Below are 25468 nucleotides of genomic sequence, written 5' to 3'. Positions count from 1 at the left end.
GGCGGGGATCGAGAGTGGGGAGCGTTGATGATGTGATTGCCTAGCCAATTAAGTGTTGATATATGGTGAGATCACGGCCGTTCGATATGAGTCCCGACAAACTTAATGGAGGATCAGATTTCCACTGCCTGTATTTTTTATTCGTGTTAATGTGATCTTTAGCTAATCAGGAATCATTAATTAATGGACTCTTTGATATGAGGCATGTGGCTCTAGAACTATCTACAGCCGTTGGATTGTACCTTTTCTTTTTCAGACACCGACGACTTTGGAGCGCGAATTAATCCTTGTTTCTGTTTATATTTACAAATTTACCCTGTCACCATTTTGTTTTCTAGTGCAGCGATGTACTTCTTTTTTAAATAAATTATATATATATATATATGGGATTTTTGCACTTACATCATCGTAAAACAGATATTTTGCATATATCTAATGAGTAAAAATATAGAACTACATATCAAACACAGTCAAATATAGAGATTCATTGTCAGAAAATAACTACATATACCAATGTGCTTCTAGCATCTAAATTACATGCTACTAAAGCTTCTCCCACCGAACTTTATAATCCAATGCTGAAACTAGTGGTATAACAATGTGCATCGAAATTTAAAAAAAAAAAATACATATATTAGGTTTACATATTTATGCAGTCTCCTAAGACATAATAACAAACCTGATAGGTAAATTTATATGCTAATCACATGAAGTGGAGGACCTGTTACATTATTTCTGCAACAAAATGAAAATTCCCAGGAAAAGCTTAAAATACTGAAGCCTTTTTCTAAAACTGGATATGATACAGACTTAACCGCTACCCAAGACAGCAGCTTCGACAACACCTCCTACCCTGCAGAAAATCAATATTGTGATTCCGTTAAGACAAAAGGTATGAACTTGAACATGTATTTTAGCTTTTTTACACAACAGAACTATTTATTAAAGAGAACAACTTACTAATTAAAGGGAAACATCCACAATTAAGCGGGCAAAATGCTAAGAAAGGGCTAAGCAAAAATATATACATATTTAGAACTTTGAAACTTCAAAAAGAAACAAGAATTCCCTGTGACACTAGTAGATCTGACCATAGTACAAGAATTTAAGTCGAAGTACGAATTCTGCAAAACACATGCTTTAAGGTACCCTGAAAATAAGTTGCAGCTAAGAGAGATTAATGAGCATAATATAGCATAAACTCAAATATATTTGCTACAAGAAGAACAATTAGTTATTCTTCTTGTTCTGCTAATTCGGTTGATGTTTGACATTTTTAAGTTACCAAACATTGAAAGATGAGCATAGATATTGAGTCCAACATCTTGTTGTACAAGTTTACAAGTGGAAATTATCAAAAACAGTTGCAAATTCCTGAAGATTCCCTCGACCTTTGGACTAAGAATTTCACATGATAGGCAGGGGAAGTAATGGTAAGGTTTCCCCCTTGTTTTTGTGAACCCAAGTGGGCCACAAACTCTGATTTTGAAACCATAGCAATGATAATTTAATTCTCAACTCCAAACATGACTAGTACTACGACAATTCAGCCCAGTGCATCGAAGTCCTGGTCAAAATTTGGAAAATCCTAATTTGGAAAACCATAGCAAGCACTTTCCTGCTTTCCTCGATCAAACATACAGCCAAATCTCAATAACCAAAATTCCAATCTGAATTTCGTCTCCAATCCAAAACATAATCATCGAGAACCCTTATTTTCTCAATGTTTAGAACTACTCCTTATCCAGCCTTGCTGATGGCAATCATCCAAGAGATAAAACTGTAAAGGCATCACACCTGAGTATCTGTGATTCTTGTTCAATAGACACCAGAACCACACATTCTGATAATTTTCGCATTCAGAATCCTTACAGAGATCTCATCTGAAGAAGAGATTATTTTTGAACTAAAACACACAACCTGTGATGCTTCAGATCCATCTAGTGTCCCAGCATCTACATGAAAGGCGGATGCAGAAAAAGAACCACTAAAGCCTTTTCAATGAAATCTTGGCATAAGGTGGATGCTGCTACTTAGTCTACTCTCTAACACAATGAAATATGTTTCTATAATTGTGAGTGTTAGAATTTTTTCTGATACATAAATTGTGTACAGAAATACTTCAACTTCTGCCTTTATCTTTAGGGTTGTCATGGAGTTAAAGTTAAAAGCAACTCCATTCTGGATAAGCAAACCTTTTCAAATAAGAAAAAAAACATGAAGTCCAAAAGAGACTTTGTTCCAATTATGCATAAAAAGATTTACTTTGATGTCAGAGATCTACAAGGAAAAGTGTGTTTTCAGCCTCTGCAAGATGCTTGTACACAAGTCTAGTGATACAAGTGGGGCGGGACCTCCGCTCCACTCGAGGATCCACCCAACAGGGCGGGGAATGGGGGAAAACCTTCCCCGCCTAGCGGGGTGGGGACGGGGAATACTCTCCCTGCCCCGCAGAGTTCCCCAGCCTGCTCCCCGTGAGAAATCCCCGCGAGCATAGGATTCTCTGCAGAATCCGCACAGGAATCCCAATCCCCGTTGGATTTCCTAACAACAAAAAAATTCAAAATGAATATAATATTATTTGACCAAATATTTGATTTTTTGAAAAAAAAAATATATTTTTTTTGGTATTTATTAATTATGTTTTAGTAAATATAACTTAGCACCGTTGTAACCCTGATGTCGGAGTTAGCATTTGTGTCGGGTGGGACGAGGATTCTCGACCCTATGGATCCCATGAGGAGTGAGCGGAGAGAATTTCTCCCCCGCGGGAAATTTTGAGGTGGGAATTCCCCGCCGTGTGGGAAACGGGGACGGAGACAGGGATCCCATTCGCCACCCCACTTGCATTCCTATATGCAACCTTGCTTCAACTCCATGCATACTAGTGCTGACTTGGTCTTCCAGCATTATTTGGCAAAATGTTATCAATCTTTGAATATGTCCATTATTAAGCCTCCCATAATGTCTAAAGAAGGCCCAACAGCAGCATAGATTTTAAGTTAATCATTGATTTCCTTGCCTTCCTACCAAGCCAATGATTCTGATGGCAAAATACTCATAAATCAGAATTTTGTGCTCTGAAGAAAGATTAGTGCAACAGGAGAACCAGTGAAGAAGATTGTATGCAATCTTTGAACTTGACTGTAAATATCCCTCCCACTAACACATCCATACATGCCTCCTTTGAGATCTACATATCACTCTATATCATCATTAATAAAAAAAAAGATCTTTCTACATGGTTTCAGCAGAACAAGTATCCTAATCAAACTATATGTCTGGCCCAATATGCATGACAGTAATGATTGCCATCTCACTTCCCTTGGTTACATCATGTAATTCATAATGGCTTCAGAAGATGAAAAATTGGAAATCTAGCATGTGGCCAGTACCCATTCATTAGAGATTGAGGCAGCATTATTATATTATTAATAATGACAGATAAAATATAACTATAAATATTGTCATCCTAATGGAGATCCTAAACAAGATCCTAAGTGGGAATCTCTTGTGTGTCCAATTGAAATTTACACATTAAATTATTTAATGACTAAAAATATTGTTGATATGAATTACAGCGCGCTCTGTGATTAATATTGCAGGAATAAATTCATCTATCGGTTTGTGCTAGCCCTCCCAGTGCCCAATGGACACATGACAAACATTCAAAGAAAAATAGCAGCTGATGAACTTACTAGGAACTTGATGCAGAGGGAGATGCCCTACGAGTGAATGTACACAATACTAGAAAGCATGGCAAGTGAAACAGCCACTAAGAGAACCAATCTGACCACTCCTGCGGAAGTATGAGATCCTTCTAGCAGTCCTGGCAACCTGGTTTGCCTGACTAGCATTTACAGCATTTCGCATCTCCTGTGCCTTCCTTTGAGCAGATCTAAGCTTGTTCAAAATTTTGTCCATTGAAGAAGATCTTTTCTTTTCTAGTTTCATCTGAAACAATAGCAAGACGTCAAGAGTCCACTTCATCCAAGTTAAATATTATAGATCAATTAGTTCTTTAGAAGACAAGGAAAATAAAAAAAAAGGGTCTAAACAATATAAAGGAATGCTCACTTTAGACTCAAATGATATATCTTTGAAAGAAGTCCATACCAAATAGTAAATACACAAAATATGAACATGACATTAATGTTAATATTAAAACTTAAAAGTAATGCCCTTGCTAGATAAGTACCTCTAGTTTCCGGATTGCTGCCTCAGCTTTTGCTTTCTGCAAATTTTCCCAAGCTGTGATTTTTGCTTCTTCCCTCTTAGACCTTGGGGAGGCATAAAACAAGGTCAAAAGTTACTTACAATTTAAGGACCTTGTGCAGAGAACATGCGTGCTAACAGCATTCTGACAGTATCAAAGTCACATTTAAAGAATAATCTTTCTTTACAGGAGCACAAACTCAAGTAAGAAAAGCACCACGATTAGTGTATGAAAGCAATAAACATTAGCAAAACATCATCTAAAGGAATATAACGAAATTTGTCAGAGAAAAAAAAAATCATAAGCATAGCATATCAGAGAAGCCATCATAGTAAAAGATTTCCAATAGCATTATTGATTCTAAATCAGATGGGCTCACAATAGCTTATCGATGATTACACTATTGATTCAGACTTAACACTGTTTAGTTCATGTTTATTAAAATGAGTTTGAGATTTTCTATGCTTTTCAGCCACTAAATCAGATGAGGGGTTCCACTGAAAGAGCAAGGTAGAGATATTTCTATCATTATCAACCTCAAAATTAAGTAGCTGGAAAACAAACATTAGCTTACTTTGACATGCATTTTGCCGTCTCTGCAACTTCCCAAGCACATGACCTGCCCTCTACAGATCGTTTCTTCCACTGAATGATGTTTGTCGATCGCCTATCAGAACTTCGTGCAATCTGTTTCTTGGACCACCTTGTCACAGTAACCCGATCATCCACCTGGACATCCCTGATCTCTAACTTAGAGAAATGGCTTTCAAACTCTGTAGTGGGATGAACAGATTGTGGAGAAGGAGACAAGGATAGCCTTTCCTTGGGAGAAGATTGGGTACTACCCTCAGGACTCATCTGTGTAGCCATGTCCTTTTTCAAAACTACAGGAGGTATTGCTGTGGCAATTTCCTTGGTGCTGTCAAGCACCTCCTCTGCAAATTAATCACACGGACAATTAGTAAGATCCGGGGAAAAGATTTGAATGGAGAAAACTGAAATAGGAATCTTCAACCGTCATGATTTACACCTGTATCAACTCTTCCAGTATTATACAGGTAATGTATAACAAACAATTTTCATGTAAAAAACATGTAATGCACATGATGACTTAGTAAAACATGTGTAGTAGATTATTCCTCTCAACTAAACAGGATAATCCAAAACAATTCAATGCTTGGTAATCCGAAGTGAACAGCACCGTCATATAAGAAGAAATTTAATGGTACAAACACAAAAAAATTGTTGATTGCCAAGGTCTATAGAAACTTGATAGTCCTCGAATTGAGTCAATCGCTACGCATTCAGCTGGAAGCAGCTGCAGACGGAATGTTTTTCTGAATCAATATCAGGTACGCAGCATATGGACAGAAACCAGTAGCTAAGTACAAGCCCACATGTGAAGAAAACCAGTCCAATGACTAGTTCCATTGAAAATATCAGTAATAGATCACATCTGGGAGTGCAGAAGACTAATTCTGGATGATGCATTCAAGAAGACAAAAAAAAAAGCTCATGTCTACGTCGATAATATTTAGGAAAAAACAAGGGCTAGAGAGTTTTGCATTGCATCTTACCTTGCTTAACAATTGAAACATTAAATTCCAATGCAAGTTTAATGAAAAACAAAGGCCGATATGATATACATATGAGCTAGCAAGAAGCTGCCACTATTGACAAGGCAGTGAAATTGAGAAGGAAATATGGCAACACCCAAAAAAGGAAAGAAGCAGGGGGTATGTACTCATGGTATGTATCCACAACTACCATCCTACCCTAAAAGTTGATGTGTAACCTCCCATAGTAATTTAAAGGGTATGGCAGGTTTCTCAGTAATTGGTGATATATGGGACCAAAAGTAATTGACATATACTGACAGGACAAAATAAAATTTAGGATGGAAATTCAATGCAATAATGCCTTGAGGACATCTCTTGCAAGTGAAGTTGCAAAAATCAATCAAATCATCGATAAAATATAGTTTTCAGCAGCTAAGTCAAACCATGGATAAGTTCTAGTTTTTCTCACGTATATGCCAAGGGATTTTCTCATAGAAATGGTGATGTCAGCAGCACTCTCCATCAATAAGTAGGCCACGCACAATCACAATGAGATAGGACCCAACAAAGAATAAAACCTACCAGCAAAGTAACTAAGTGTAACTGTAATTCATTGTATAAACTTCAGGTCCCTGATACTAAGAAATTAGGACTTGTACTTGACCGGTAGCACTAACAACTGCTTTTAGGCTGTCAATGTCGACAAAACATGAATAATCTAGAATACCAATGGGCCTCAAATTTTCCTAGATATTAGTTAATATAAAGCACATGACACCCAAAAAGGCGTGCAAAATTATTTCTGTATATAGTGGGTTTATCATGAGACAATAAAGCCAAAAAAAGAAACTTACAAACTGAAGGCCCAGCTTAAATCAAAATGAATGAGCTATGCATAATCAGATGACAATAAATGGCTGGTAGTATTATGAATGGATATATAAATCCATTGATTAAGTACTTTTCAACAAATTCATATAATTTTGATCATCCAGACAACAATTGAAGAATAATCTTACTGTAAAGCTAAATGCCGAGTAGCTAAACAAACTCAAAATGATAAAAGCAAGCACTGGGTTATTTATCCAGACTTATTCAAGACTCGGCAGTTTGATTTCCAGATAGCATCATTCAAATTTAGAATTCTGATCATGATTTTGAGAGTATATGGTATACTATACACTACCTTAACAGACATTATAAATATTGGCCATGACTAATTCTTTATTGTTCACTTTAGGTAAGCGTATAGCATTTGTTTTTGTCTATCAAGCACATCTATCACCTAATCAAATAACAGATTGCATTTCAGATTTATTTTTCCAATATTAGAAAAGTGAATTAAGAAACTGCTTCATTATTTCTCCTACAGTGTGCATCACTGAGTCCTATTTATATTTCGTCCAAATATCTAACTATCAATATCTTTCTTTTACTTCTTGGTCAACAGAAGGTTATTGTCTTCCTTTTTTCACAGCACTCAAAGTCTCAGGAAACTACACTGAAATGAGCCAACATTTGAGGTTTATAAGCTATTTATTGTTCTTACCATCAAAAAATCCTACACCAATGTTCCAGCTCCAAGCAGTCTAACAGCTCTAATCCAAGTGATTAATCAGACTTTAATGTAGCAAAAATAAAGTGGGCACAGACGCTCAAAGTATCCCCATAACACTGTTTTCTCTCAACCATTGGACTCTGTTTGGTTAGTGGATTAAAGGGGTCAAGGAGGCTGGCCAAGGTTTGGAAATTCAAAAATGATTTATAAGGAATTGACCAAACTGGCAAAATACTAATCAAAATAAATATTTCAAGATTAAAATTACATCTTTAATTAATCATTGTTTACTAATATTAATAATTTAAAAAAAAATAATTGTTAAATACATTTAAATAATGAAATCTTGTAATTATAAAAAAGTTAGTAGGTGTTTGGTAGGGATCTTGGGTTAACCTAACCCCACAACCAAACATAGCACTAGCGTCTTAAACCAAGATCATTGGATCTGTAACTTAGTATGAAGGAAAGGCTGTAAATGGTCTGCCAAAAATCCTTAAATTCAACCATAGAAAAAGTCTTGTAGGCATTATTTGCCATGACATCTCTGAAAAAACAGAGTTGTTAGCCCATGATGCGGGATTCAAGATCATATGTTAATAGCAGCAGCTTATTTAACAATTTTATAAGGATGGACTCGTACAGACACATGCCGAAGCAATAGGGACTTCAGTTTGTATAAAAGACAGATACAAAACACACCGGAAATATTGAAGATAAAAAATGTAGTGTGTTGTGGTGACAAGTTTTGTATTCATTTTTTAAGCATGTGAGAATTCATTTTCAAAGTAAAGATGGGTTTAAAGCTTTGTATAGAGAGGATTTTGTAAAATAAGGTATCAAACATAAAACTTTAGATGCTTAACTCTCAGGCTTGAGGAACTATACTTAGAAGTAAAAGATAAATGGCAAAGGTCAAATAATGTTGTAATGTGTCTACCATAGAAACGCTCATGTTAACAACTGAAAAAAGAAAAATGGCAAAGATCAAATAATGATACAATGACTCTAACATAAAAGCATTTCATGTGAACATCCGACCACTTGCATTCTCCAAAGATTCCAAACTGCTCAAAAGAACACCTAATGTTAATTATATCTGCTGTTCAATGCAGGAAGCAATTAACAAAAAGATTTGGTGGTAAAACTGCAGAAAAGCGAGTCATACTAGTAAGTCCAGAACCAAAAACATCGTTGACAAAAAACAACGTAAACTCAACTGTTGTAAACTAAGCAAAACTCAGAGGCATCAAACGAACATGCATGCAGAATAGACAGGTTAGTCTCACTGGCATTCATCATAAACCCAATTATGTGGAAAAACATAACAATATCTTCTATCTAAAACAAAGAATTCCAAGAAAAGATAAAAGAAAGCAAAAACCATTTCACTACCTTGAGAGCTTTGCAAAGAGCCTGGTGACTCAATCAACATATCCGACCAACCATGCACACTTGCTGATCGAACTATATAAGGCTCTCCATTACCAGAATAAGATCTTCTACCACCACCATCTCCTCCACCGCCACCACCCCCAGCAACTACTCTCCCAATATTCCCATTAACACAACATCCCCGATCCGGCATCAAAACCCCAGCCAAAAAAGGCGAACTTGCTGCAAAATTCACCCTCCCACTATCAAAGCAGGGAACCAATGGAGACGCTGCAGCAGACGAAAACCTAGTCCCCATTGGAGCACCAAGAGGGCCACTCTTCGACTTCGGCCTTCTAAGATGCGAAGGAGGTAGGGATGACCTAAATCCCCCATCTCCAGACACCGGGCTAAGGATCCACTTCTCTGCATCCTCCCACTTGGACGGCAAACCTCTCCCATTTCCAAACGGCAACAATGCAGCACTCCCCCCATACCTCCTACACGAATTCGTCGGCAATGGTACTCTCTCCGAGCTCCACCCTTTCTGGCAAACCCCAACCCCACCTCCATGTCTGTAATTTGGCGTCCCAGGACTCGGAAACGTCCCAGATCTACTTCTCGACGACGCAGCCGATACATCCTTCATCCCTCCCGCAACACCAACCAAGAACCTCGGCGACAGCACACTCACATCACCAGCACCTTGGTGAGGATTCAGATCAAGCGACACTGGCCTTCTCTTCCTTTCTGGAACAACAAATCAAACCTCTGGTAAAACCAAAAGCCAGATATCAAAATCCAAAGCACCAAAACCAAAAAACAACAAACCACCTCTTAGATTTCTCGGGTCTAGAGCTTCACCATCGTCTACCAAACGAAAAATTCGGAAACAACGCTCAATAATTGAGAGAAATGGACATGAAAATAAGAAATCAGAAGGGAAAAAAAATCAAAAATGCAGTACGAACCTGAGGATCTGGGAGAAGCGAAAGAGGCGAGAGATTGGGGATCTGGCCCAGCATCGCGTCCCGCCAAACTCTGTATATCAATCAAATCACCAGTCAAACTTGTTCAAAACCAGAAGCGCAAAACCCTAGAAAGATAAAATAATGAAAAAAAAGGTTCCACTTTTCTTTGCATATATATATCATAGCTTTTGTGTGGAATAATGGCTTGACTTTTTTCTTTTGGTTTTACCGAGATGGAGTCTCGATCGGATCCAGATGTGCTGTTGTTGTGATCGTCGTTTGTTGTATGAGTTGTTGTCGTTCTTCTTCTTCTTCTTCTTCTCCGGCGCTGATGATGGTCCAGCTTCGTTGGGTTTGCCATTCTCCGGCGTTTTACCACACCAATTTGCAATGGCAACCAACAGCTTTTCTAAGTTCAGTGGAGTGATAGGTGGGAGTGAGAATGTTCCGTACCGGGTGTGGTGGGTGTTTTCGTCATCTTCAGATTTAGATAGGGAGGATGTGTAAAATATCTCGCGGGTCATTGTAGGTTCGGAGAAATTCCACCGCATTCAATTATTATCAAATTTAATTATCTCCGGAAGGTTTTTTCATGTCCCAAATTATCAATCCATGTACTTAATTTAAAAATTAATTTTTAAATTTAGTCTCATCAATATATTTAAATGTATTATTATTCTTCACCATTATTACTCTAAATACATAACCTCAATTGATGAAAAGAGAAATAAACAGCATGGAAATAATTGAGTAATAAAAATACGTACTCATAATAGGAAAGAGGGAGTAATTATTTTTTAAAAATTATTAATATAATATTTTATTATATAGTATTAAGAATTAAGTTTTTAAGTATTTAATTTTAATAAATATTAATTAATTCTGATCTTGATCCTGTATATAATTCTCTTAAATAATTTTAAAAAAATAATCCACATGTATTAGAATAGAAAAAATGCAATAACAACAGTAGAGAGAACCACAAATAAAGAACTACAAACAAAGGATTGACAACCAACTAGATGTGGGCAACTTACATCAAAAATTTTGAACCACTAATGAGAAAGAAAAGAACAAGGCTTGTCAACTCACAATGGATACATGTAACAACTGAATTCATAATAAATTATTCTAGGACGGAAGTCCAAGATGGCACTAATTGGAGCAGGCGACTCCTGATCTGGCTTGCTGCCTGTCAACTCCTAAGAATTATCCTTAATCTTATGCTCCAAGAAACTCCAAACTACACTTAACCGTTATAGTTGAACCTTCTAATTTGGTCTTTTTCAAATCGGGAACTACAGTAGACCAAGAGAAGAGCATATGACAACTTTTACAATAACAGATAATAGCGATGTAATTGAAAAGATATATGCATTCTTTTTTTAGCCAAATGTTTCATGTGAGGGCCCTAGCAAGAAGGTCCCAAGTGACTCTAATCAGGGAGAGGAGGTTGAGTCTCCATTAGCTCCATAATTCCTTCAATGAGCTCCTACAGTAACTTAACCTAGGAACTAAGAGGGGGGAGGGAGGGAATCCCATATGTGCTGCAAAAAGGCAATGGATAAACAATGGATCTACTAATTCGAGTGTCACATGATAGGAGACCTAAAATAACGGGCCGGGGGTGGGGGGAAGGGGGGAGGGAATCCCATATGTGCTGCAAAAGGGCAATGGATAAACAAGGGATCTACTGATTCGAGTGTCACATGATAGGGTGACATAAAATAATGGTCGGTAACCTATTGCATCTTCTATTAAAAAGGTTTTCTAAAGTAAGGATGAGACTGTATAAGGCAAGCCAATTAAACATATTAACTTTGCGATGGTAGGTTCCTTTCCAAATAACTTAGCTACCAGGCAGCGAGTTCCCCCATCATTTAGAAACCTATAAAAAGATTTTACTGTAAACTAGTTATTGGCTATTAAACTCCATCACTTAGCATCACATGTTTCTAACAGCTCAATCACAATTAGTGAATTCTACAATAACAATTCAAGATCCTTGATAGTTTTGACTAGATAAACATGGGTGTGTGGTAAACCAAGTAAGGGTAGCCAGACCATCCCAGACTTCAGGGCTGAAACAAGTTCTAAAAGCTGATAACAACTAAGAATGTTATTCCAAAAGAAGGACTTCCTCTTAGGATGTTTAGAGAAAAGGTTCCAAGTAGGCTAATTCTGGTATTAGTTAAACTAAATCACATTGGAACCATACTAGGGCATTCTATTCAAAGTCTCCACCACCGATTTCCAGAAGAGAGCATTGTTGAACTCTTCATTAGGGATGCCCCAATCTCCTTGGACATGAGATTCACAAAAGTCATATCCAATTAACTAATCTACACCAAGGGTGGTCGATGTCCATTTCGGACTAGAGAAAGTCTCTCTGTATACAATTAATGGCCTCAATCACCCAACATGGGAGCTTAAATATCCATTCAATATATGCGAATAGTGGTGACAACAATAGTTCACTAGTACAAGTCCACCCCCTAGGGAAAGGAATATTGTCTTCTAAGTAGACAACCTAGACCTAATTGATGAGATCAGAGTTTCCCAATCTTATCATTGAGGGTGTCTACCCAAAATGGAGACACCTAGGTATGATATGTTCAGGAGACCTATAAAGTAATTGAGAGTCTAAGACTAGGTATTGGTAAAAGTTGTCCAGCATTTATCAAGTAGAGTTTAGTTTTTTGAAAGTTGATCATCATCCTTGCTACACCCTCAAAGTGAAGCTAGATTAGTTTTATGACTCTAAGATCTTCTATGGCACTAGCCATCAATATGATCAGATCATCAACATACTGTAAGTGACACATTTTCCTAAAATTTAACTAGTAGAATCCAATATAGGACTCCGGAGTTCAAAGCATGCTTGAATATTAGGCTCAACACATTAGTGACTAAGATAAAGATGCGTAGGGAGAAGGGGTTACCCTATCTCAATCTCTAGAGGTATCTTGCATATCCACATTGAGCGTCGCTAACTAAGAATATTACTTTCAATAAGATAAGAATGGACTTGACCCATTCAATCCAATGTGGTCCAAATCCGTATGATGATAGCAAAGTCACAATCTAATATGTTAAATACTTCAGCAAAGTCAACCTTAATGATATGTCCCGAGAGCTTAGACTTCTTAAAACTAAAAATTAGTTCTTCTGAGGGGCAATATTGCCCAGGACATATCAATCCCTAATAAAGGTACTTCTCAAAATGTCAACTAGGGAGTTTAGGACATTACTGAGTTGGGAAGTAAGGATCTTAGATAAGATTTTGAGGAATAAGTTGATAAGGATTATATGGGCAGAAGTTCAAGGGGATTTTTGTGTTCTCCCTCTTCAGAATTAATGAAGTGCTTGCCTAATTAATCCTTTCTAAATTTGTAGATTCATTGCAAAAATTAGTGTGAAGATTTGTGAGGTCTTGACTATAGACAGGTCCTTCCCAATCTCCTCATTATCTTCAATAGTATGGTTGTCATCCTTGATGCGGGGAATGCGGTATCTATTATGGCACCCAGTAGTAAATGCACCCTTCATTAAGCCAAGTTGTTCTAGATCGTTGCTTCCAACATTGTTCTTCTTGTTTCAACAAGGAGTTGAAGGTCAATTTAAGATAAGATTCAATGCTAATCTCCTCGAAATAGAGCATACAAGACTCTTTAGTTATATCACTAGTTTGCAGGTCATAAAGGAGGGCTAGCTTTCTTAGTTTGATAGCACCAAAACTATATTTTGCCCAATTGCATAGCCAACTCTTAAGATGGGAATGTCTTTTTGTAATCACAAAGGCACTACATCCAACTGGTGTCACTTCGTTTCACCAAGATTTAATTAATTCACTAAAGCCTTCTACATAGCCCCATGCTAGTTCAAATCTAAAACAAGGTGCCTTGAAAGTATATCCTCCTAATTCCAATTGAACAAACTCATGATCAGAGCCAAGCCTAGATAGACAATTTTGGTGGGTCAAAATATCAAAATGGTCCCTCTATTTTACGTTTTCCGCCGTTTTAGCCCCTCTAATATAAAATCCGTCTTTTTGGTCCTCGTATTTTCACATATTTGTCTTTTTGGTCCCTCTAACTGACGGATCTGCCCTTTTGGTCCTTACAGTTGATGAATTGGAGGGACCAAAAAGGATGAAAATGTGTAAATATGAGGACCAAAAGGGCGGATTTTATAACTAAAGGACGAAAATGTGCAAATACAAAGATCAAAATAGCGGATTTTATATTAGAGGCACTAAAAGGCGGAAAACAAAAAATAAAAGGACCATTTTGATATTTATACCATTTTGGTGCACTCTAGGGTGAAGGGACACCCATTATGGGTTAACTAGAAAGCGATCCAATCTCACATATATGACGCCCTTTGTCTATTTGTCCATGTGAATTTTCTACCAACAATAGAGAGCTCCATCAGGCTATGAAATTCATTACTATTAAAAGTCTTGCTACTTTATTTCCTAATGCTTGTTTTACCCAAACAAAAGGTAACGTGTATTTGATATTGTTAAATGTTATTGTGTAATCAATTAGATTTTTTAATATTATTATTTTACTAAGAGCATCTTTAACTTCTATTTTGTATAAAGCGATTTCTATATATTTTGAAGGAATTAAATATGGAGATAGGCAACATTACTTACTCTTGTGTCTATAATACCTTTTAAATTAACTTTATAGCTATCTTTAAATTCAAAAATACAATTTATATTTAAGAGATTATTATTTCTAAATTATTTTGGGATAATGTTATTTTTTTCATAGCTTTTCTATTTCTTCTTCAGTTGCATCTGTAGTTACAACTCCTTTTTCTTTATTTTCATAGAATTTCTTTTTAACTTTGTATTTTCTCTTTCTAGTTTCTTTATTCTTTTTAATAATTGATCAATTATAATTTTGCCATTTGATTGTACTTGAATTGCTAATAGTTCAATAAGCATTTGGCTAATTATATGATTATAGCATTATTTTGCACAGAGTTTACACAAAAGATAACTCACATTTATTATATGTTGTTCTATATTTAGTAATATGGAATTTACAACAAATGTCACATTGTTGCTTAAAATTTATTTTATGATCTATAAATTCATGTATATAAGTATTATCTATCTTTTGCTTACATGGGTTTCTAAAAGAAACTTAAGATTTTTATCTAAATTGTAAGCCATCCAGTATCTACTAGTTCTATGTCACCAAAAACTTCATTGAATTCTAAAAAGTGACTTTTTCATTAAAATTAGCATCTTCTCCTCCAAATATGCTACATATATCACTATCATTTGTTGTGTTAATACTTACTACACTTACTATCTGCTTCTTCTGGCAATTCTAAATGTTGATACATATTTAGCCTTTCTTTTTTAACTCTATCTCTAATATAATTTCTTTAATAATGTCTTATTTCTCAATGAATAAAACATTTATATTTTACATGTGATTTGTGAATTTTAAACTTTTTTACATAATTTTTTAAAGGGTTTTCCTTTTTAATAATATGTCATCCATTTATGTTTTTTTCTAGGTTTTGTTTCTCTATATACTATCGGTAGATATATCTTATTACAATAGCTATAACTTGCAATTTGTTTGTTTGCTTTATTCTCTAGGTATTTTACTTATAAATAATTAAAAGTAAACAAAATAGTTGGTCCTATTCCTATAACATTTTCATTACCTTGATCTCTCCATGTCTTGTTGATATACTCTCAGCAAGTGCACGGATCATATCAAGTAATACAGTGATACAATGCGAAGGGTAGGGTTATCAAACCACAAGGACTAGGACTCTCAATACTAATTTCTCCTATAATCTCTAGTCGGTCAATAATATGGGTTGGTTGAGAATTAACTAAAGTAAAAATAATCAAGAAGGATGAAAAGATAGGTGGAAACAGATAGAGTGTGCAATCAATGAGAAGTAATGCCCCGGACTAATTCCCAAGTACATTAGTGTACAGACTTGCTTCAAATGATTATCAAGTACATTTTAAGGTTCTTATATGTGCTCACTAGCAATGTTGTATCTATGGCTTTCCAATATGTCAAGTTTTGCAATTGTGACTACGGTTTCTTACACGTCAAGTTTTGCAATCCCACGAGGAAATTACAACTATGGCAATTAACACACTTCAAGTTTCATAACTACAACTACGCAATTCAAGCACATCAAGTTATACAACACAATATTTAACATAAGAACGTAATAAAACTCCATAATAATTAAAAATCAAGTAAATCAAAGCACACTAAGAAACAGGGTTCATAGGCTGAGGCACAGTGGAACAGTTAGCCCCTAATGAGTTCATATAAATGAGAAAGAGAAAGAGATACAAAATAATGAGAAATCATGACTCCCTCCTCTCAATTATGCTTAAGGAACTCCTTGGGTTGGCTAACTTCATTCCTCAAATGTGCCTACAACTCTATCTTGGTCTCCTTAGAAGGTATGGTGAAGTCTGGTTTAGACCTCCAACTATTGTCCAAAGATGGAGATGAAAACCCTAGCCAAGCTCTCCCCTCAAAAACCTAGATCTGGGCAATTAAAGGAACTTTTCAAGCTCGACGCAGTGTAAGCATGTGCGTGCTTAAGCCATGATATTTTGGGACTATGGAGAGAATTGGCTAAGTGTCCAGGTAGAGGAATGCACGAGAAAAACACAGTCATGCTCTGCTTGTGCTCAACAGAAGCACGACAGTGAAAAGAGCAGAGAAAGTGTGCTTCAGTTGAATGGAGAGAACTTCTGAAGTCCGGAGAAATGCATAGGGAGAAAGCATGCTCGTGCTTTGCCCCGTGCTTGTCCTGGAGCACACCAGTGCTTGCATTGTTGCTCAACTCTCCTGAAATCAGCAATAAGCAAGGCAAAGAAACATTCCCATGCTTAGGCTGTTCTTGACCTGAACACTTAAAAAATAATGTTCTTTCACCAATTTTTCTTCCGATTTCAATACTATTTGCTTTGGACCCTAAATTCTGCATAATAAACACAACATACCCAGAATAACATGAAATATATACAAAAAAATGCTAAAAGACAAGTAAAATATAACTCGGAGGTAAATAAATAACTATATGAAATGCACTCATCACTTATATATCAAATCACCTAATGGTTTTATTAATTTACTAAATAATTTTTTGGTTCATTCTAGTTCTGAAAATACTTTTCTTGCATTCGCAGCTAAAGTTATATAGCTTTGACTAAATTTATCTTTGATTCTCTTAACCTGTTTATCAAGTGTAGCAATAATGTTCTAACATGTTTAACTAAATGAGTTAGATCTCCTATTATTATCTATAGATTTAACAACTTTCAAAGTCATTTTCTATACTTAAAATGTTTTTGTGCTTTTTAATTCTTCTAAATATTTCTCTCTAATTTCAAATCCATACCCATTTATCATTCTATTCAATAAGCTAATATGATATTATTTTATTTATTGTTTCACACTTAAATCTTTAAAGTCTATTCTTATTAATTTAGTGTTTATTACCAATTAGGAGGCTTCTTCTAAAGTTTTAGAATAAATTACTCCTTTTGTTAAATTTTCCATTTTAGTTTTTATATATGGTTATATTTGAAAATCCTACTTGCATTTTTAGATTTTTTTTTCCTTAATTCTTCTTCATACCATGTTACAAAAAGGAGATTTTGATTTTTTTTAATTACTCTTAAATATGTAAATTTTTTAAGTAAGTTCTTCAATATCATTATCACTTTTAATTAATCTTTCTGATAGTTTCTTAATAATTTAATTGTCTATGCTAACATTATTATAATGACATTATTTTGTCTAATGATTATTTTCTCCCCTACTACTTGTGGTTCATTATACACATTATTTCTTTTTTTTTTTAATATTGCTATAGCTTTTTTTAAGAATCCTTCTGTCTTTTCAAGAAATTCTTCTATAACATCCATGGAAATTTTTCCATGGAAATTATAAAAAGTATAGTGATATGTATCATTTTAATAATCGCCTATCCTTTTTACTGCTTTTAAATATGTTAGTTTGTGATTTAACTTATTGATTAGTTTTCTTAACTCTCTCGGTATTTTTCCTTCTCTAGTCATTTCTTGAAGATGTAACTTCTCAAAGTGTTTTCGTCTAGGGATGGCAATAATCCCAAAACTTGACCCGACCCGACCCAAATTTGACGGGGAAAACCTGGTTTGACCGGGTTTCTAGTCGGGTTCGGGTAACACCCGACGAATATAAAGCAGGTGTGGGATGCGGGTGCAGGTATGGGAATCCTGATACTTGACCAGAAATTCAATTAGCAAATATACCCAATTATATATATTCAATTTTTTTGTTAGGATTTTTTAAAACCAAACCCTACCTCAAATCTCTCTCCAAGCTTTCCTCCTCTATGAATGTCGAAGCCAAACCTAACCCGAACTCTGAAGCTTTCCTCTTCTCTCCAATGGCAACAACCTTCTCCTCCACCACATCAGGTCTCTCTTCAAGCTTCCACCTTTCATGCTTCTCCTTCTTTGCACTTTTGCTCTTTTTAGTCCCATTTCAGTGTCAAGATCTAGTTCACTTTGAATTCCACAACAGCGTGGAAGGTGAGATCTCTACTTCTGAGTCCTTTTTATTTGATTTTTGTAAGCTCCTTGATGCATTGTTTCTGTCAATTGATCTAAAAAAAATCCTACCTTTTGGTACTAGTTTCAGTTTCAATTGTGAGGAATCTACTGCCTAGGAACCATCATTGTTTGGTTTTTAATGTTTTGATTGGAGATTTCAGTGCTTATTTGTTGCAATTTATTCAATTTTTAGTCATAAAGATGATGCCTTGAATTCTAATTGATTTCGAATCTGCAAGATTGAGCATTTATTTAACCTTAATTAATATCGTTTTAAATAAAATTTAGGAGTAAAGTAATGATGGAAATAATAATTTAGTTTCGAACTAATTGAATTTCTAAAATTTTTTAATCTAAATGATTATAAAGATATAGATTTTAAAATAAAATAAATTTTAATCAATCAAATAAATTTTAAAAATAATAATTTAGTTTGGAACTAATTGGCATGTCACACTCAACTCCTTTTCTTTTCCCACCATTTACAATGTAGAAGAAGATAGACACAACAAAGGCCACAAAAACAAATATGAATTCCATTCATTAATTTAATAATAATTATTATTGTTTTTATTAGTAGTATTTATTATCATGCGTCATCCTAAAAATATCAATCATTTAATTGGATCACACCATGTGAAACGAATCTAAGCCATATGTCCCTTTTAAATAAATATTTGTATATATACCCTTGTAAAATCTTCTTATTATCTACACCTTTAAAATGAGATTCTTGTAACTGTCGATGCCTTGATTAGGTTTTGTAGTGAAATAAATTATCACTGTAATTTGCTTAACTTTTGTTGTTTAGGCCTTGTTTGGATTGGCTTATCAAAAAAGTATTTTTTTTTTTTAGTTTAGTAGAAGTGCGTCTAAAAAAAAGTGCTTCTCTAGAGTAAGTTAAGCATTTTTTTGTATTTTCTGTTTGGATTAGCTTTTATGTAGAAGCAGAAGCTGTAAAAATAAGCTAAAAAACAGCTTTTTTCAGAAGCTGGTCATGACTAGCTTTTGAAAAAAAAACTGTTTTTCAGCTTTTTTTTACAGCTTCTGCTTTTATAGAAAAGCTAATACAAGAAACTTTTTTGGAATCTAGAAGTGCTTAACTTATAAAAAAGCACTTTTGGGTTTTCCAAAAACCAATCCAAACAAGGCCTTAGAGTTGTGGAATTATTTGGATTGTTAAAGTTGATATTTTGGCCATGCTCTGTAGGAATACAATGGAATTATTTGGATGGTTAAAGTTGATATTTTGGCCATGCTCTGTAGGAATACAGTCAAGTTCATGCAGTCGTTCTTGGAAAATGTGATGTTGGTCTGACTCTCGGTCAAAGAGAATCCTCTCGTTTTTGGTTTTCTTGATGATCTGTTAAAAATGCATACAGTATCATGGTCAATAAGTAAAGAGTGCTTGAAGGAAGGTAATCCTTGTGTTTGTTTGTTTGATGATCTTAAGCTTACAATGGTTTATGTTAAAAATGTGGCATCAAAATACCAACATAGGATTCATAATGTGCTAATTATTTAGTAAAGCATATTGTAGAGAACTTGGCATTAAATAAAATTATAAAATTTTCATATGTTATTTTTCATATAAATTCCAATTGTAAATTTTAATTATTCTTTTTTTTTTTTTAGATGGGTGATGATTTTGGTTCTCGTCAATCAATATCACATCCAATTGGGAATTCAACCCAATCAAATGAAATTGAAAGTCCTAATCCTAAAGGTTCTTTTCCAAATGAACATGCCATTGAAGAAGGTGCAGGAGATCATATAGAGTCTACTATACAAAGTGGAAGGTTAAAAAGTGTTGTGTGGAGTCATTTTAAAAAGACTCGAGTTGATGAAGAGGACAAAGCTCAATGTAATTATTGTTAGAAATTGCTCCGAGGAAAATCAAAGAATGGAATGAAGCATTTGCATCTACATATGGAATCATGTATCCAATGAATGATTAGCCTAAGAGAGCAGAAACTTATCACATCTAAGATGGTGAAAGGTAAACAAGAAATGACAACTACAATTTATGATCTAGAATTTGCAAAGAAGGAGCTAGCTCAAGCAATCATTATGCATGAATATCCACTTTCGATAGTGGATCATCTCAGTTTTAAAAAATATTCATTCGCACTTCAATCGCTATTCAAAGTTTCTTCTCAAAACACCATGAAGAAAGAAATTTTAAAAATTTATGATATTGAAAAAACAGTAGAATTAAAATTGATGGACACTAATGAAGGAAGAGTGGAAATTACAGCAGAAATGTGAACAACAAGCAATAAAAAAATGGGGTATATGGCAATTGTTGCACGTTATATTGATCACTCTTGGAATTTGCAAAGACACATTTTAAGGTAAATGTAAATTTATTTTATGATTATACATTATTTTTTCATAATAGTAATAATTGTTCTTTGTTTTTTTTTTTATATATTAGAATGATTGATAGTCTTCTCTTATATTAGGTTCATTTATGTCCCTGCTCCTCACACAAGTGAGAGACTTAGTACTGTATTGGTTGGGTGTTTATTGGATTGGAATATTGATGGCAAATTATCCACCATAACTTTGGATAACTGTAGCACAAATGATTCCATGATTGAAAAGATAAAGAATAAGTTGTATCTTGGACCTTTGCTAAATGATGGTTCTTTGCTTCATATGCGTTGTTGTGCGCATATCTTAAATCTAATTGTGAAGGATGGATTGGAAGTAGTGAAATATGGGGTAGAAAAAAATCGTGGCAGTGTAACTTATTAGACTGCAACTCCTATAATAGTGGAAAAATTCAAGGAAAGCTGACTAAGCAACTACCCATGACGATACACTAAAAAAGCTTGTGTGTGGATTGTCTAACTAGATGAAATTTGACTTATAAAATGCTTGACATTGCTATATCATATAAAGACGTATTTTGTAGGCTAAAACATTGTGATGATAAATACACTTGTTTGCCAACAACAACACAATGGGAATTTGCAAGTGAAGTTTGTGAGAAGTTGAAGATTTTTAATAGTATTATAGAATTATTTTCTGGAACTAATTATCCTACTACTAATCTTTATTTTCCTAATGTGTGAAATTAATTTGGCAATATCAAGTTAGCTTACTTCTTCCAATGTGGTGATTTAGAGAATGACAACAAAGATGATGGATAAGTTTAAATGTTATTGGAGTATGATTCATGATATTATGGGAGTTGCTACAATATTGGATCCAAGATACAAGATGAGTTTACTTGAATATTATTATCAAAAATTGTATCTTGCTGATGCCTACCATGAAGCTAATTGAATTCAAAAGCTTTGCTATGATTTGTTTTTTCATTATGAGTTAAAGAGTAAAGAATCCACTAGCTCTCCATTTGAAGATATCAACAATTTTGTGGTTGATGATTCCTTGAATGACTTTGATGCATTTGTGAAGAGTTAAAAAAGGGCAAAAACAACACATCTTGAGTCAGAGCTCGATCTTTATTTGGAGGAAGATATTTTACCAAGAACATCCGATTTCGATATTTTGATGTGGTGGAAGTTAAATGGAGTTAAATATCCAACACTACAAAAAATTACAAAAGATGTATTGTCCATTCCAATATCTATTGTAGTTCTTGAATCTGCATTTAGTATTGGTGGTCAAATACTAAGCCCGCATCATAATTGACTTCATTGGCATACTTTAGAGGCTTTGATGTGTGCTAGAAATTGGTTATGGAGTGAAGAAAATAAAGGTAAAGTAGTTTTCTTACATATTTTATGTATTAATATTTTAATATGTTATGTTTTATTATCAATAACTCATTAAATTTAATATGGCCTATTTAGGAAGGAGTTCTAAAGGAATGGAAGACTATGCCAATTTACTTGATGAGATAGATTCAGAAGATGAAGGTAAAAAGAAGATTTTACAAATTAAATGATATTTGGTGCAAACTATATAAATTTTATTTTTCAAATCTAAAATTCCTTTTGTTTAATGTAGATGAACTATTAGCAAGTGGAGCTACTCAAGGATTGGAAGATGATTGATTATTTGGTGATGAATGGTGATCATCTAAACAAATAAATGCTCTTATTTTGAATTGAATTGAAGTTTCATTTTACGTATTAATAGTATAGTACTTATGGTTTCATTATCACTAACTCATTAAATTTTATATGGGTTATATAGGAATGAGTTCTAAAGCAATGAAAGACTTCAATTTACTTAATGGGAAAGATTTTGAAGGTGAAGGTAAAAAGAAAATTTTACAAATTTAAAGATATTTGGTATAAAATATATAGTTTTCATATTTGGAATTTTAATATTTATTTTGTCTTATGTAGATGAATTATTAGCAAGTGGAGCTACTTATGGCTTGGAAGATAATTGATCTCTATGAAGATGATGATGAATGATGGTCATTTGAAAAAAAAAAAACTATACTTTTGGATTGAAATTTTTAATTCCTACTCTAACATTATTTTGTGACTTTGAATGTCTATTTACTTTGAATGTTCTATGAACTAGGGTGTGACATTGAGACCATGAAGACATGTATGAATTTCATTCTTGATCTATTTTCTTGTTCTATAGGTATTAATGCCTACTCTATGGTGTTCATTCTAGATTTCTATATGTTCTATGTTTGCTTATATAAAGTATGTTTAATGTTTTCTTGGCTCTTATAGGTTTATGCTTATAAGTCTCAGTGAAAAGAGACTCTTCTTCTTCTTCTTCTTCTTCTTCTTCTTCTTCTTCTTCTTCTTCTATGGATTTGGATTTGTTAATATTGATTATGTTCGTGTATATTAGTGTGGTTTATGTTTTCTTGGATCTTATAGGTTGATGCTTTCTTATCTTAATATGTTCTATGTTTTCAATTTTTTCCCCACTTTTTTTTTCTGTGTATCTCAATACGTTCTTAGATCTTTACATTTTTAATGCATTTTGCAACATATCTTGAAAAAGTTCTATTTCTAATGTCTATTTTTAATTTCTACTTGGTATTTTAATTTCATTTTAAATATTTTTAAATAGGGTCATGGGCTAGGTGGGTATCTCCGCGGGTATCTGATTTTCAGTCTAGTGCTGGTGTGGGATGGGGTTTTAAAAACCCATCAAGTTAAAGTTCGGGTTCGGGTTCAGGTATGGGGGCAGGGTAGCCGGTGCGGGTTCGGGTATAACAAAACCTGCACCTGACCGAACCCGTTGCCATCCCTAGTTCACTCATTGCTATATTTAAACTTTTCTTTCTAGTTGTTCAATTTCAAATTATAAAATGAATCCTGGCATGATGTAATTAGATCCATAATAATTGATATCACATTATTTCATATGGTTCTATAGTATTTAGAAAAGTAATTTCCTCAATTTTCCTTTTTATTTATTGTAATCTATCCATTTCATGTTGAAGTTTATGAAATAAGCCTCTTAAATTTTTTTAATTTTTTCGAATTTCTAGGCATGTATTGGATATATTGTTTTTCAAAATATTCATTTGCTACTTTATAAGATTTTCATTCATCATTTCTATTTCTTTATCTAAAGTCAAGCCTCTCTTATTTATTTTATTCTCCTTTTTTTTAATGTTTTGTTAATTCAAGTTATATTATATTAATTTTTTTCTATCATTACTTTTAATTGGCTAAGCTCTTTATTAATAAATTCTGACGTCTTAAGCGTTACTTGTCTAGTGATATGATTTTCTAATCTAGATTTAATATAATCTTGTTTGTTTAATATTACCAATATACTTTGATGGTTTTTCTTTAGCAAGCTAGTTGCTAATGAATTTTTTTTCTACTAAATGTATTCTAATTTCTTCTAAAATTTTAAATTGTTCCTTTATTTTTGTATTGGTAGTTTCCATGGAATCTACTAACTTTAAAATACATAGAGACGGCTCCTCAGCAGTTCTTCATGCCCCGTAAAACAGACATCATTCGCTTGAATGTATCGTGCCAATAGGGTCTCAAGCAATGGCCCTTTTCCTTCTTGAGGTGGCTGCTTAGGAGGTGGAGGTTGAGGTTATGATGGCTAGAACTACCCTTGTGGTCCTTGCCTTGGTTAGCTCTAAGAGAAATTTGAGTGGTCTCTCCACCCCGGATTGTAGGTACCACTATAAGGGTTGTTTTAAAACTGGTTGTTTTGACCCACATAGTCTACCTGCTCAGTATCAGCACTCCCATCGAAAGATGAACAACTCAGTCTGGCTTGATTCCCCCAAGATTCACAGCTCATGACTGGACTCTGTCGTTGTGTTTGCATTGTGTCTAACCTTTTTGAGATGGCTTCCACCTGAGCTACTAGTGTTGTTAGAGCATCAACCTCATATATCCCAATGCCCTTGACTGTCTTGTTCCTTTTGGAACTCCATTGGTACCCATCAGAGGCCATATCATCAATCAGAGTATATGCGGCATTTGGTTGTTTACTGCAAAAAGAACCTGGCTATCGCTTCCAACATTTGTTTAATTGCGACATTCAGATCATCATAAAAAAATTGGACCTGCATCCATTCCATGATCCCATGTTGTGGACATTTCCTTAACAATTCCTTGTACCTTTCCCATGTAGCATATAAGGTTTCTTATTTCATATGCCTAAAAGAAGAAATATCACTCCTCAACTTCGTGATCTTTGCCGGTGGGAAGTAATGAGTGAGGAATTTCTTGGCCAACTGTACCTACTTGGTGATCGACGCTTGAGGCAAGGAATTTAACTATTGTTTGGCCCTTCCTCGCACTGAGAATTGAAAGAGTCGAAGGCGGACTGCATCCTAAGACACGTTGTTCGCCTTAAAAGTGTTACAGATTTCCAAGAAATTGGTGAGATTAGCATAAGGGTCCTCATCTTGAAACCCATCGAACTGACACATTTGCTGTACCATCTAAATTATATTTGGCTTCAATTCAAAGTTGTTCGCTATCACTAGAGGATGAACAATACTAGACCCTGTTCCCTAGAGATTTGGCCTTGCATAGTCAGAAATACTATGCTGATTTTTGGCCATGACTTGTTCTTCTTAATCAACCTCAATACTTATCTCCACTAACCCTATGTCTCTGAGGTTCACTTGTCTTAATCTTCTTTGTAGGGTTCTTTCAATGTTTGGATCAGGGCTTGACAATGAAGATGAGTTCCCTCGGGTCATACAAGAATGCCTACAAAAATAAGTCAACCAAATTAAAACAAAAA

The 25468-nt window shown here is 34.5% G+C and overlaps 1 protein-coding gene, 1 long non-coding RNA gene and 1 other non-coding gene across 5 annotated transcripts; 2 read left to right on the top strand and 1 right to left on the bottom strand.

Annotated features, from left to right (window-relative positions):
• Window positions 1-458: 458 nt before the first annotated feature.
• Window positions 459-10158, bottom strand: LOC120263425. 3 transcript variants are annotated; one of them, XM_039271320.1, is made up of 8 exons: window positions 9908-10158; window positions 9679-9748; window positions 9542-9577; window positions 8729-9457; window positions 4791-5151; window positions 4199-4280; window positions 3699-3954; window positions 459-853 (listed from the first exon to the last, which is right to left on the bottom strand). In XM_039271320.1, exons 1-7 carry the CDS (start codon window positions 10037-10039, stop codon window positions 3748-3750), a joined length of 1617 nt encoding a protein of 538 aa, XP_039127254.1. In that variant the 5' UTR covers window positions 10040-10158; the 3' UTR covers window positions 459-853; window positions 3699-3747. The 3 variants fall into 3 exon arrangements, with proteins under 3 accessions (XP_039127254.1, XP_039127256.1, XP_039127255.1); XM_039271321.1 differs by lacking the exon at window positions 459-853 and adding an exon at window positions 867-2544; XM_039271322.1 differs by lacking the exon at window positions 9542-9577.
• A 7882-nt stretch (window positions 10159-18040) lies between these two features.
• Window positions 18041-20632, top strand: LOC120263824. Its single transcript, XR_005537144.1, has 3 exons — window positions 18041-18268; window positions 19556-19707; window positions 19925-20632. It is a non-coding gene; the product is annotated as an uncharacterized LOC120263824 (long non-coding RNA).
• A 4163-nt stretch (window positions 20633-24795) lies between these two features.
• LOC120264096 lies at window positions 24796-24902 on the top strand. Its single transcript, XR_005537274.1, has one exon. It is a non-coding gene; the product is annotated as a small nucleolar RNA R71 (small nucleolar RNA).
• Window positions 24903-25468: the final 566 nt, after the last annotated feature.

The sequence above is a fragment of the Dioscorea cayenensis genome, chromosome 6, assembly GCF_009730915.1.
Source record: "Dioscorea cayenensis subsp. rotundata cultivar TDr96_F1 chromosome 6, TDr96_F1_v2_PseudoChromosome.rev07_lg8_w22 25.fasta, whole genome shotgun sequence".
Lineage (NCBI taxonomy): Eukaryota > Viridiplantae > Streptophyta > Magnoliopsida > Dioscoreales > Dioscoreaceae > Dioscorea > Dioscorea cayenensis.
This window is presented reverse-complemented; position numbering and strand designations above follow the sequence as displayed.